Below are 14,534 nucleotides of genomic sequence, written 5' to 3'. Positions count from 1 at the left end.
AAGTAAGTAAGTAAATCTTTACTTCACAGGTACAGTAGTTATGTTTGGATATCATTATGGCAGATCCAAATAGTTACTGGATGGAGAAGTAACTAAACAAGTGAGAGAAGTCAAATTATATTTTTATATTAGTTTGCACAGATCTGAGGAGCCAGCTTCTCTCCCTCTCCCCCTCTCTCTGTTAACTCTTTCCCTTCCGAGTCTCCCCCCCCCCGCAAAGGGAGCCTCACAGCTGATGTGGATCCCGATAGTGCCTGCCCTCCCTCCTTCCCCTCTGTCATAGGGGGCCACACAGCTGTTCCTGATCCCCATCGGGAAAGCCAAGCTAAACCTGCCTCCCCTCTTCCAGCAGCATCATGCAGACCTCTCCCCAGCTCGGCCACCCCCTTTCCCATTGGGAAAGTCATGCTAAGCCCGCCTCCCCTCTTCTAGCAGCATCACACAGACCTCTCCTCAGCTCCCTCACGCCTCCCTCCATCTCCCCACGCCCTCGAGCTGCTCATGGGCTTGCGATTGAAGTGTTGTACATGGCTGGTCTAAAACTAATGTGGGAATCCGTAATTTTTTTCCCTTTTGGGGGAAAAAGAATTGCAAGGGCAAAGGACTATCAAATTGAATGGAGAAGGCATGTTCCAGGCCCAAGCCTCTTTTACACAATCATCTCATTGAAAGGAGATTACAGAAGTTGGAGGAGGCAGAATTGGACAGGAGGTGGGGAGAGTCTGAGATGAAGCTGAATCCTTCCCCCAGCTGATCACGTCAGTGCCTAGGTGGCCTCAGAGTGATCACAGGAGATGGAAGGTGGGTAGAAAATTGGGTACAACCTTTGCCCTAGTAGACTAGTGCATGTGCTGCTCACTGCTGTTGGGATTATTCTTCCATAGAATCAAACAGTGCAAGTGCAATGTTTGCTTCTAGCTGTTGTGGGATGAGAAGGACTTCCTGTTGTTATTATTTTTTGCAATAGAGAGTTGGCCTCATATCTTTCCAACCTCCACTTCTCTGCCCTGAATATCCTGTCTTTCCTCCAAGGAGTCTTGGGTGAACATCAGTAGTATAAAAATGTTCACAGGGTGAACATCAGTAGTATAAAAATACAATATTAATTAGTTACAATTTATAACCTAAATAAATAATTAAGAGCGGGGTTGTATTTAAAGCTGGGTGACTTTTTCTTTTTGTTGTAGCCGCTAAAATTGGTGTGTTCTTGCAGAGACAGAAGAAATTGCCTGGGGAGGTTAGCCATCCTGTGACTTGCCCAGGGTCACACCGTAACCTCATTCTGACTTGCCCAAGGCCATGCAGCGAGCAAGTGGCAGCCTGAACCTTGGCTTCCCTCATCCAAGTTCAACGTTTCAACCACTCTGGTTCAGTTCTTTCATACTGTGATTTGTTTCTAGTAAATGGAATGCTCCTGCTGTTAAACCTTATAGCCTAATACAGAATAACACCATTTGTACGAATTAATTCTTTGCTGAGAATTATCATTTCAGAGTTGCAAGTTCATAACCTTAGGTTGGAGGACTTCATGTGCGATCCCTTTTTGGTTTGAAAGTCAAACTGGATGTGGCATGGGAGTTCCTTGATTGAAAAGTGTGATTTGATCAAAAAGGAGCTGTCTATTACCACAGTCTGGATCAGGTCCACAGGGGGGAGAGTAGCATGTAACCTTTCCTTTCATGTCATCCCCCCCCCCCCATTGCAAAGCTCCTTACTATAGTTGCCAACTTCCGTGGAGTCAAAAAATGTAGTTTTTAATGGAAAAAGCAAGACAGCTGGGTATCATTAATATATAGTGATGATATATTACCCCTTGATGACCTTTCCCAGTGGTTTTATTTTGATGATAAAAGCATGGGAGACACAAAGGAAGCCCAGAGTGGAACTATAGTCGTACGCTGCCACTTCTGGAATGTATTTTTCAGAAAGCAGCAGAACTACCATAAAGGAATATTCTCAGGCCAGAAAAGCAGTCCATAAGGATATCACTTGCTTCTGGTCCTACCTGCCAAACATCTAGGCAGAGAGCAGGTGTCAGGTGCTAATTCAAAGTCTATTCCAGCCTTTGGATTTTGTGTGGCATTTTTAAAAGGTTTGACAACACTGACTCAAGGCAGGTAAAATTTTTAACATTTCTCAAAAACAATTCTTAGGACTTTACTGTTTCAGGTCTTCATTGTTTAGGATACTTCTATTTTGAAAGAATACTCAGATAACTTGTTTGGAGAATTGTATCTCGGCTTAATTAGCCATGGAATGAATGAAAGCCTTGTTTTCCCAGCAGCTAGTTAAACAATTCCTCAGTTTGGATGGAATAGAAAACTGTGGTTAACCGGTTACTTCTGCATTGAATTCATACTGTGAAGGGAGAAGGGAAGTCACTGGCTGCATGTGTAGGTGCAAGTCTCATTTGTATCTCGGGTTATTAAGCCAAAATACAATAATCCAAATGTGATCAAAAACTTGCCATTTTTCTCTTTTCAAATTTATTATTGAAAGGTATAATTAAACCAGTAGTTAAGAATATGGTTGGAGAACTGCATGTTTCTTTTTGTCTTGAATAATAAAAAAGCCTGTCTAACAGCTGTTTGAATGGTTTTCGGGGTAGCACCTGTTCATATGCTGAAGAAATGAAATACTCTGAAGCACAATCTAGCACATCTTTTCCAAATGCCACCCATGCTGTCAAACTTATTTTATGATGACTGGATTGTTTATTTAATGGCTTAATAACTTTGACACAAATATTTATGGACTCTGGAGAGAAAAGGTAAAGTAAAAGCAAACTAGGAACAACTGGGGGAGGGGGGGGGCAGAATCACAGTTGCATGCTAAAGGAATTAATTTGCAACAGAAGGTTCCTATTCCCTCCCAGCTGTTAACTTTTTGCTGTTGAAGCAATGTGGAATATAGGCATAGCTGCCAAGTTATCCTTTTTTTAAAAGGGAAATTCAATTATGCTGAATAGGCTTCCTCGCGAGAAAAGGGAAAACATGGCAGCTATGAATATAGGATGCATGTGTTTTACTTAGTGTAGTGCCATTAAAGGGACTACCACTTGTGGGGGTGGGGGTGAAAATTAAACCTGGAAATAATCTTGTTTTTGCAGAGAATAAGTTTCCACCCTTTGAATAAAAAATTATCTCCTCATTTCATACAGAATCTGTTTCAAAACCTCAGCAGGGCAGGGGGAGAACAATGAGCTTAGTTGCAGCCAGCTACTGCATTGAAATAGACTTTGCTACCTTATGTCCATTTAGAGGGAGAACTTCTCCCTGTCCTCTTCCTGTGCACCCCTGTGGCCTCCCCAAATCTATTCCATAGAGTTGCAGGAACCCCCAGAACAGATGTAGATGGGGCATGTGGGGAGATGAGAGGGAAAAGTTCTGTTGTACTAGTGGAAATATCTGGGCTAGTGGATCTGTTTATTTGGATACCACCCACTGCGTTTGTCCGGTCTACTCTGAGTATGACTTGGTTGATTATAGCCCATAGTGGGATGAGACACAGAATTAATAAGGATTTTTAATGATCATAATAAGGATTTTTCATCTTGGAGAAGCAGGGTACCTAAATCTTTGTATATCAGTTTATATACAAGAGACATAATGTATTCCATGTTCCTCCCCTGTAATTTAACATGTTTGCTGTTGTTTACATTGTTTGTACATGCTTCAGTGGAGGTTGTTGGATCCAGGCAACTTGCTTTCCCAAGTTGACAAAAAGGTGTTCTTTTATCCCAGGAGGGATTCATTGCTCTTTAGTTTCCTTTCAGCAAGGATTGCCAGCCTTCAAACTCTTTTAGAGAGGCTTTGCTTGAGGAACTTGCCTACCTACCCTCTGCTAGGTCTAGGAAACCTCTTTGCTTGTATGTTTTTAAGTAAAAGGGCTAATGAACTACAAAAGGTTGAGAATGTAAGTGAGTTCAGGTGCCTTCATTGAGTATGCATAACCCATACTTTTGCTATTAAAAATTGTTCTCAACGGAACTGCCTTGTCAGCAATCTGCTTCTGCTTCTGGACTATAGCCAGATCAGTCTGTGACTGAAACAAAAAGGAATCACCTTTAAACCTTCAGAATCTCAAAACTATTTGTGTTTTGAGATACTTCTTCAATGGTTACTTCATATAATGATGGCATTAAGAAACAGGGTATTGCTGAAGACCATAACAGTGGGCACCTTGCTTAGCTGGCTTTGGAAAGTCATTGTGAGGGCTGGCAGGGGTGTCAAATTTTTGATTCACTTCCCGACCCTGCACAGTAAGGCAGTGTGCAGGTTCCATGTTGAAGTACTCTTGCGACCCACTTGGTGTGAAAGGCTGGACCACCCTGATCTAGTCAGTCCCTCTCCCTTTCAACATTATTTTCATGTAGCAGACATTTACCCTCAAAGATCAGATCACACAAGCCTAAGCAACCAAATGTCACAAAGAAAATGGATCCATTCTACACGATGTATATAGAATGAATTTGCAACTGGCTGATGCAAGTGAGTCAAGTTGCACACCACAGAGGAAGGCAGAACACCTTATAAACAAGATGAATTTTGTGGGTTGCAATAGTGGAAAGGACTGGAGAAACTACTCCTGCCCCAACAGTTGGATTTTGCCAGTTGTGTGTGTTGGGAGGAGCAGGGATAGCTGAGGGGAATAGAAGTGAAAGAAAAAAAGGACATACAACACAATTCTGTGATGGTTCTCTCCGAAGCAGGTCCAGTTTAGTTCAGTGGGACTTAATCTCAGGTAAGTGCACATAGGATTGTACTGTAAAGTATTATAGTCTAGTCTGTGGCACAACTCATTTTGTTACCTTGACTTGAATGTTCGGTGCTTGTTAATACTTTGGTATGGTTTTCAAATTAAGGTTTTTTTTTATATGCCATCTCTGATGAACTTCATTGTTCCCTTAGTGGGTTGTGTATGTCAGCAGACTCCTGGACCTGCCTTGGTTTCTATCAAAACAAACCTAAATCCTGTGAAAAAACAGTTATTTAGTTACTGATTTTTCAGGAATTTAGTTGTTTAGCATAATAGAATAAACCACTGAGGAAACTCAATTAGAAACCATTTTAAAGCAGACACATTTGTAGTCATAACACAATGCTTAGTGCTGTTCTAAGGCAATTATTTTTTATGATAAAAACTAAAATGTACTCTCTTGTTTTTGATAACAAGGACTTGTATTTGACAACTCTACTGTTGCATGTTCAAGGTGTTACAGTATTTTATTATATTTATATTTGCTTAATAACATATCTTGCATTTCTACCCAAAACTTATATATACAAGGTACCTCACAGATAAAGATGAAGAATTTCCACCCACCAAAACCATAACAAAAACACAGCATAAAGACACAGCAGCAAGCAGAACTAACAAACTGCAGGCTTAAAAAAAATAAGCAGTAGGGAGTGAAAGAACTGTTCCTCTTAATGCTCAGTAGAAAAAAATAGCCTTCCCTACTGATTTAAACCTAAAAGGGAAGAAAGTTGAGTCTACCTCTAAGTTATGCTTTGATAAGTCAAAAGTTTCCCTTTGCAGAGGAAGGAACTGTTGAAAGTTAAAAATCCATGTAGTCGGAAATAAACCTTTTGTTATGCTCCTGCAGCGGTTAATTGATCTGCACTTGGATTTATTTGGTGACGGGGATTTGCGCTTGGTCTTGTGCCTGTTCAGGAAAGGATGCAGTGTTTTGCTGCAGATGTTAGTGTTTCCCAATAGAAATTCATCATTATATAATGTTCTTGATAGCGTGTGAATCATTAAATGACCTGTGCTTTGGTGTCTGTTTGCTGGAAACAAAGTACCTTCTATGTGATTTTCTTTAAGAATGATACACTGACGTCTTCCCGAAACAAATATTATTTATACTGTACAGTACAGTACTGTTAACATATCTCTCAGTTAACTTTAGGACTTCAGTTTGTAACTTGCTTCAGCTTGCTTTTTGCTACATGACCTTTAAAGTTGCTCAGTCACTTGTAGACTTGAGTTGCTTCTGCTACTGTCATTCTGGCAGTTTTTAACTAAGGTTTCCTCTGCCTGTGAAACACCTAGTTGTAGTAGGAAATATTTCTCTTGACAAATGTGTGTCACCTTCGGCATGCCTTGAAAAAATTAATACTCCTCCAAGGTCTAGGCTGGCTTACTATGTTCTCTAATAACATCAATGCAGTCATGCCTTTTGTCTTTAACACAGTTATTCTTTTTTGCATTATTGATCATTATGTTGTCAATTCTTCTAAATACCATATATGCATCCTTGGGTTCATCTTGGTGTATTGATCTAGGAATACATACTCAGAAGCTCAAGAATTCAGCTCATGCTGCTGTCATAGTTCCATATTTACAGGTATGACTGCTTCAAATGACTACTGAAATCTGAGCAATGCTAAACAAATGTCATATGGGTGAGATTGCAATATCCTATGGGCTTGTCAGTTCAGTGGGCTGATGGTAGCTGAGTTTTTTCAGCTCTATAATTATGTATTTTTATATTGGGGAAATGATTTTTTTTCCTATAAGAGAAAATGGGAAGGATTTTTTATAAATAATCCTTCTATAATCCTGTATATGATAATTCATTCCAATATACTAGGGCTTTGCAAACTAATGCCTGTCTTTTATCTGTCTGAACTTACTTTTTTCAAAACTAGTCCTAAGATTTTCTTGATTTGGCATGGTTGTGTCATCAAACCACCATGTTACAGTAAGATTGCATGAAAGTGTTTGTGTTGCAAACAGAAGTTTGTTTGGATACATAGAACCGGTATTCTTGGGCTTATTTGAACTTGGTGGGACTTACTTTTAAGTCAACATGCATAGGATCAGGTTTTTGCCTTTTGCAGCAAGGCTTTCAAGGTAGATTACTAGACTTCCTTGGTGTGTGTCCCTTTCCCATGGGGAAAGTAGGAGTGACAGTCTCTTCTAAGAGGCAAATGTTTGCATGGGTAATGTTTAATTAATTCAAAACAAATAATAGTTATTCATTTGAATTTGTTAAAAATTATAATTTATAGAAGCAGGTAACATCTAATAATCTGATATGCATGGTATAATATATTTAAGTATTTAATTAAATAGATGTTAATGGAACTAGATAGAGTTGAGGATTGTTTGTACTGTAGTTCAAGTAACCTCATTAGCCAGAGCACTGTAAGGAGGAAGCAAGTTCTTGTTTTGTGAGCCACTGGCTACCTGCAAGGTTCCTACCTCCATGGATGAGAGATCCTTGCCCTTTCTTGTTAATCTGTGGTTTCAGAAAGTCATCTCAGGTGGCCAATACCACACAAGACAGGCTCCTGCTTGATAGCTATTGCCAGGCTTCAGTTTTCAGAAGTTTATTTTGCTTATTTATGTACGAAGACTGTTATTTTCAGCTTTCTAAGCAGTGTTTAGTTCTGAATATATTGGTGTTAATTAAGAATCAAAGCACATTTAGCAGATGGAAACTGCTTGAGCCAGGACTGAGTCAGCTCTCAAATGTGAGAGAGTTTAACTAGTGAAAAGTAGCTGAAAGGTATTCACTGCTATTGCTGAAGCAAACATGGCAGCGGCTTTTTATGTGTAATGTGTCTCAGTTTCTCTCGGGGCAGTGATTTTCAAAAAACCACTTTGCTCATGCCTGCACTCCAGAGGCAATAGAATCAGAAACTGCCAAGCAGCTGCAATCCTATAGGTGCCCTTTCAGACACTGAATGTGAACAGAAGAGCTTTTTTTGTTACCGTATTTGGCAGAGGGTCTCATTTATGGAAGGAGAGGAGGTGTTTTGCCCATTTCTGGAGAACCTAGCAGCTCTCTGGGGCCTACAGGAAAAATGACCCCCGCCCCAGCCTCTATTAGCATGTGCTCAGACTACCCTTTCTGTGAGGGCAATTCTGTTCATGGCTTCTTATAGTCCTATAATAATATTTTCATGACATAATAGAAAAGTATTTTCCAGGACCCAAAGTGCTCTGTGTGCCAGTTGAAAATGCTTTTCTACATACAAAAGGAACCAAATGATCCCTCTCCTGTTAGATGTAGCTTAAGAGGGTTTCCCAACTCCCAGGAGGAGTTGCATTTCAGGGGCATGTGGAGGACTGGATGGGAAGGTGGAAAGGCACCAGTAAGCACACATAGCATTATGCATGCACATTATGGATGCCTTTGGATTGCAGTCGCTATACTGTTCTGGTACTTCTGTATCGACATTCAGAAAATGCCAGTAGCTAACTTTCCCCAGTTAATATCGATTGTGAAGTGCTTTGCTCACATTAGTGCTGCACAGGTTGGCTTGGCAATAATGGTTGCAACTTGGGTTCAGTACTAGCAAGCTTGAAATATCAGCAATATGATGTAATAAACTCCCCTAGCCACTCTTGAAGCTTAACCTGATTTTTGCTTTTACAAACATTACAAGTGGGATCTGCAACAAAATCTAGCATGAGCAAGGAGTGCTCCTGTTAGGCGCCATCCAACCGTGTTGTCTTTCAAGATAATCCATTTCATTCCCCCCTCTGCTGGCGGGGGCTGATGAGGGTTGCAGAGCAAAACTTCTGGAGGGCACCAGGTTGAGGAAGCGAGATGTAGAAATTCTATCTTGTATCTTCCTTTCAGTGAAACACAGCACTATGTCAAGTTTTGCTTACATTGACAGGTTGTACTGCAAACCCTTCTTTTATTCGGTGGCCCACCTAGCTTACTAAACTGCAAATTGCTATCTGAATCTGATTTAAATGTCTGGGGGTCTTGTAAGGGAAAAGTGGTACACAAATACACATTGCAGCCTTCTAAACCTACCATAGTTAAAACTCTATTAGTATGACTTTGTTCTTGAAGCAAATGTGTTAAATATTGCACCACTGAAATGCAAAGAAATTGCACATATTTAAAAATGTAAAGTGGACATAAAAACACACAGATGGCTATTTCAGGATATGTAGAAAATTTGGCTGTTATATGGCTTCTCTTAAGAAATTGCAAGCATCTTCTCTTCCAACACATCCCAGGCTGTTCCCAGTATCTGTCATACTGTTACACAATGCATTTTGAATTTTCCAGAAATGGCCTGTTAATCTGGTTTAAACAGTGGTTTAGATCCAGAGTGGCACTTCTATTTGCAGAAGTGCTAGTGATTCACAGGGGCTGCCAATCTCAGAGGGAGAGGAGTAGTGATTGTCACTATTTCTCCTTCCCATCTGTGCCATCTCCCAGTGTGGACCCTCCAACCCTTCAGAGGCGATTTGGGGGGATGGGGACAATGAAAGTGGGGCAATTGTAAATTGTAAATGGAGCCCCATTCATAGGAACTGTGAAATTGACCCACTGGCAATTCTGTTCTTCATTTTTGAGCATTGTATCTCTCGTCTTTTATGGAACTTTACTAGAATAGAAAAGTTATTTGTGTTTCACACCTGTTTTTTTATTAACTTACTTGGATCAGTTCATAGGTTTTGGTATGTGTTTTCTTTCTTAAATTAACTTAGTTCTCTCTTAGATATGTGCTTTCTGGGCAGAGTTAGTTTTCGAGTTTCCTAAAGTATCACAGAGGGACACTCCTCCCAAAAGCTGCAACTCAACCTTGCCTTTCTCTGCCTTTTACTACATCTTGGGATGGAGAACATGCTAGTGACTGTATTCAGCATTCTAAATTGTATTAAATCCATTCACTAGATCTTAAATTGTGTTCTTGGATTTTATTAAACCATCCACACACAAACTTTATTTTCCTTGTGCAAATGACATTCTGTCCAATGCCTCCAAATTTATGCAGTGTCCATTTTAATAATCCTTTGGGAATCTTTTTGTAAAACCAAAGTAGTAGGCATTATTCAGAATAATGGCAATGGCTTGGAATATATTATTTTATAGAAGCCAGTCTTAAAGTATAATTGACATTCCACACAGTCTGGAGAAATTCATCTCGGCAAACCTAGCATTCATCCAGCTGTCTGTGTATAATTCCACAGATATAGACTGACTCTCATTTTAGATACAAACAATTATAGAGTGTGAATTTTTTAACCTTCAGTTGAAAACTTTGCTGCATTAAACTACCTAAACATAATGGTGGGTCAACAATGACTATAGTTAAGTGAAGATGTATTTTGCAGTCATTGACAGGGTTTTTAAATGTTCCCATGTTTTCCAAATTATATCCCTGCTTGAGATTCTTAAGCAGGCTGTTGGCTGTTTGGAATATATCTGAATCATCTTTTCCCTTTATTTTGATGAGTTAGTTTTATAAGGTTACTGCTCTTATCAGCTGGGAAGATTTACTGTCCCAAAGGATACTTTTTTCTGTTTTGATTTTTGTCCCCTCACTCCACGGCATTGAATTACTACTCTGAATTTTTATATAATAAAATATATTATAAGAAGCTGTTTCCTCTTCCTAGGTTTGAATATCCTAAATTTAGATTAAAAAACCATCAGATTTTAGGAACCCGGGTGAGCAAGCATCTAGACTTTTAAAATCCATGAAAAACAAGGAGGAAACAAATGGAAGGAGCTCTGATAGGCAATTTCAGGAAGTACGAGGGGCTGCATAAATGCCCACTTGTGGACCACAGGCAGGAATTACCTAACTAGCCCCAACATCAACAGAAGCTTCCAAGCACTGTGATTGGAGAGTTCTGGGCTGGCTGGGGCTGCAATCATTCTAGCCTCCCCCTGACTCCTCCCTGCCCTCTACTTACCCAGGCATTCTCCTTATATGGTGTTGTAATTCATAATTGCAACATTTCAGACACACTGCAGGCTTTCTGAGAGGCTGTTTTGAGCTACAGATCTGCACAAATCAATTCAGAACACGTCAGTCTGGCCTGAAGTCTGCTTCAGCCCAATCTGGTCAGGATATCTAGACATATTTTAGAAAGTTGTCTATGTAGAATGCTACATGTCGTGTTAACTTCATCTTTTTGTACTGTAGTGAATATCAGAAATCAGAATAAAAAGCTAAGGTACCATGAAAATGATAGATTTGCTGCTTTTAAATCCACTGTGTTACAACGGACAACATACCAAACTGTATTGTTTCTTGAAACAAAAAGTGCTTAGTCGATGCATAGCGGAAGAAACCTTCCTGCATCATTAGTTGAGTCCCCAATGCTGAACATTTGAATAGTCTTCTAATAGTGTTTGCCTAGCTTTATCTGCCATTTTTTACATGGGCTGACGTAAATGTATTGCTTTAAAACATTGCAGGACGGGGATTATTCTCATCTGTGAAGCTTGTGCGTCATGCTGTCTTGGTCAGTTAATCTAAATACTTATAACTTCCTTTATATATTTGCTTCAGGCGTGAGTCTGTAGAAATTGGCTTCTGTGCTTACTTTACTAAAGCCTGTTCGTGAGAAATGGCTGCTGCCATGGTCTCCTTTAAAATTTCAGTTGTGCGTGATTTTTGGGCAGTAACCGTCATATATCTCAAAGGGCAAAGCCCCCGTGGTGTGTGTGCGTGCGTGTGCGTGCCCTGTTCTTTATTACCATTGGAAATTCTGATTTTTCCACTTGGTGTCCCTGGCTTTGTAACTTCTGTGAAGATATATCCAGCTAGTAGAGGTGATTGTGTAGTCCTCTGCTTGGCTATTTTCTCCATTCAGATGTTTCATGGGAAATACAATAGAGGAAAATACAGCACGAGCAAATCAAAGCAGGGGCTGTGTATTCACTCCATCCTAAGCAATATTCCTTGAAATTTATAGTGCTGTAAGTTGCCTTGTGAGAGGTTGTTTCTGCCTAAAAGTGGATTGTAAATTAACTAAATTTAGGAAATAAGCTATGTTGGCATTAACCTGTCACAATTGTATTGCCAAGTCCCATTGAGTTTAGTAAGAATTACGTTTCATTATGGATTATGGCACCGTAAACGGAGCCTGTTTTGTTATGCAGTTATCTGCCATCTCCTCCACCAATATTATGTCCCATCATTTTCTCCCTACTTCCAGGAATGCAGATGTTCAGGGCTAGGATTATAGTGAAAACATGGTTCTGTTTCTCTCGCTACCTTCACCCCCAATTGAAGAAGGGCTGTAGCTTAGTGATGAAACACACGATTTGCACACAGAACATTGCTGGTTCAATTCCTGCCTTTGCCAGGTTGCACCTGTCTGAAACCCTGGAGAGTTGCTGTCATTCAGCCTAGAATGCTGAATTTAAAGTCTGACTTGGACAGCTTGCTGTGTTGCGAATGTAATACAATCTAACCTTTAAAAGAAACTACAAACATTTTTAATTTGGGAAGAGTAAACTTGTGGTCCCTCTGTTTCAGATAGGTTGCCTTTTTATGCAACAATTTAAAGGTGTATACCAAATGCAGTACAGTAATGCCTAAAATGATATAAACTAACACCCCAATACAGAGCCATCAGAATGACAAAGTATATTCCTGTTTCTTCATCTCTCTCTTTTTGCTTTTGTTTACATAGTCTCATATTTCACAAACTTTAATGTCTCAACGGCCACCACAGTTAAACTCAATTATTGGGAAATAGTAGGCCAAAACACAAAATCATGACTCTAAAGAAAAATTCACATGCAAGATGTAGAATAAGGACCAGGAAGTTCATAAAGGAGCTGAAGGAGCGTCTCCACCTCCATCGTTCTGCCCGGACACTGAGGTCCAGGCTCTGAGGGCCTTCTGGCGGTTCCCTCATTGCGAGAAGCCAAGTTGCAGGGAACTAGACAGAGGGCCTTCTCGGTAGTGGTGCCCGCCCTGTGGAACGCCCTCCCATCAGATGTCAAAGAGAAAAACAACTACCAGACTTTTAGAAGACACCTGAAGGCAGCCCTGTTTAGGGAGGCTTTTAATGTTTAATAGATCACTGTGTTTTATTTTTCTGTTGGAAGCCGCCCAGAGTGGCTGGGGAAACCCAGCCAGATGGGCGGGGTATAAATAATAAATAATAATAATAATAATAATAATAATAATAATAATAATAATAATTTATTTATTTATTAAATAGGTACTTATTAAACATGTGTACTTATTTCTGGTTTTTGTTGGTAGTTCTTCCAGTTGCTGTTAACTCATTGAAAATACAGTGGGGTAGAACTGGTTTTCAAAACACAAGATTTACGAAATTTAGCATCATATATTGTCTTTATTGTAGAGCAGTGCACGTAAGGGGATGGGGGGGGAATGCCCTCCAAGGCCTAGGACAAGTGTACCCGGCTCCCTGACCTGACCTGTATATACCTGTGATTAGAAGGGGGAAATTTATAGATTACTGTGACTGCCATGTACTTTCTGTTGGTGAGGACCTCGTGCTTGGTTCTGTGAGAACGCAGAAATGAATTTGGCTGTTAACATTATAAAATTGTAAGCTAGTCTAATTCCTTCTATGGCAAATCAAACAACTATGTCACAGAAAACAAGCTCATGTTACATGCCCTGCATCAGAATTTGAAGCTGTTTATTTCATCATTGCTTGGAGGGAGAAGTGACTCACAGGGTACTTTCTAGTTTTCATAGTATACAGAATTAGAAACAGATGTTTGGAAAGTTAATGCATTGTCGAATAACTCCCACGTGGAGTAGAATACCACAACAGAGCTTAGTAAAATCTAGACAGGTGGGGAAAATAACTTGGTGTAGATATGTGACAGTTCCCAGTTGTGGTGGTGTTTGGTTCTGATAAAGTGGTCTGATTACCCAGCATATATTTTAACACATTGCATGTCATGCACATTCCTGAATATCGGATATTTAATAATTTTGGGCCAGCCACAGTGTGTTAGCTGTAAAGCTACATAGTTTTCTAGTAAATGGTTTTTGTTGTCATCAGGATTTTTGTGGTAGCCTTGGCAATAGATCTTGTACTGTTTGCTTGTTCTACATATAGTGGATGTCTGAAATGACTGAATATATGCTCCATTTCTCAATAATTCCTCTTGCTAATTGAGGCTGTCACTTTAGTTTGAATTAAAATTTTATTGATTCCAGGAAGTAGTTATTTCTCTCCTTGACAAACTTTGTCAAGTGTGAATTTAATGACAAATCTGTTTTTTGTCTTCTCAGGATGACCCAAATAACGTTAATGCATTAAACAACAAAGAACAACGCAGTAGTAATGGGAACGAAAAATTGCAAAACATCGAGACCCTACCTCCAGGTATTTGAACAGTATTTCTTTATTTTAAAGTATGGACCAGTTATGAAAATTAGCTTCTAATAGCAGGAATAGCAAATATGCTTAGTATATGTATGAAGGGGAGAGGTGTGTTTTAAGGTTTTGATAAGTCGTCATAAATACAACTGAACAATATAATGTTAGAACCTGTCAGACTGCAATCCTGTATCCATTTACTTGGGAGTCAGCATCATGAACGCTACGGCAGGCATGTATAGGATTTGATTTTGTTTTTTTACATTTTGATTTAATGTTTGCTGCTTTTGCAGCAACTAAGCACAGCAACAATAAAACATTAACAAATAAAAACCTCACTTCTTATTATATATATACACAGAAAAGATATATGGTAAAGACAGAGTAAGATTAAGAGTCTCATGCTCTACTGAGCTATCCCAGCTCTAGAACAATAATGAATC

The 14,534-nt window shown here is 39.5% G+C and overlaps 1 protein-coding gene across 1 annotated transcript in view; it reads left to right on the top strand.

Annotated features, from left to right (window-relative positions):
* Positions 1-14,534, top strand: part of LOC118081899 (polypeptide N-acetylgalactosaminyltransferase 2) — a 67,614-nt gene that overhangs the window by 15,215 nt on the left and 37,865 nt on the right. Inside the window, exon 2 of the mRNA XM_035108474.3 lies at positions 14,004-14,097. Within this exon, the coding sequence (XP_034964365.1) occupies positions 14,004-14,097 (94 nt within the window). The remainder of the gene's footprint in view (positions 1-14,003; positions 14,098-14,534) is intronic.

Source organism: Zootoca vivipara, chromosome 3 (genome assembly GCF_965207765.1).
Source record: "Zootoca vivipara chromosome 3, rZooViv2.hap1.1, whole genome shotgun sequence".
NCBI classification, from domain to species: domain Eukaryota; kingdom Metazoa; phylum Chordata; class Lepidosauria; order Squamata; family Lacertidae; genus Zootoca; species Zootoca vivipara.
Note: the sequence above shows the minus strand (reverse complement) of the source record. Positions and strands in the feature narration are given on the sequence as shown.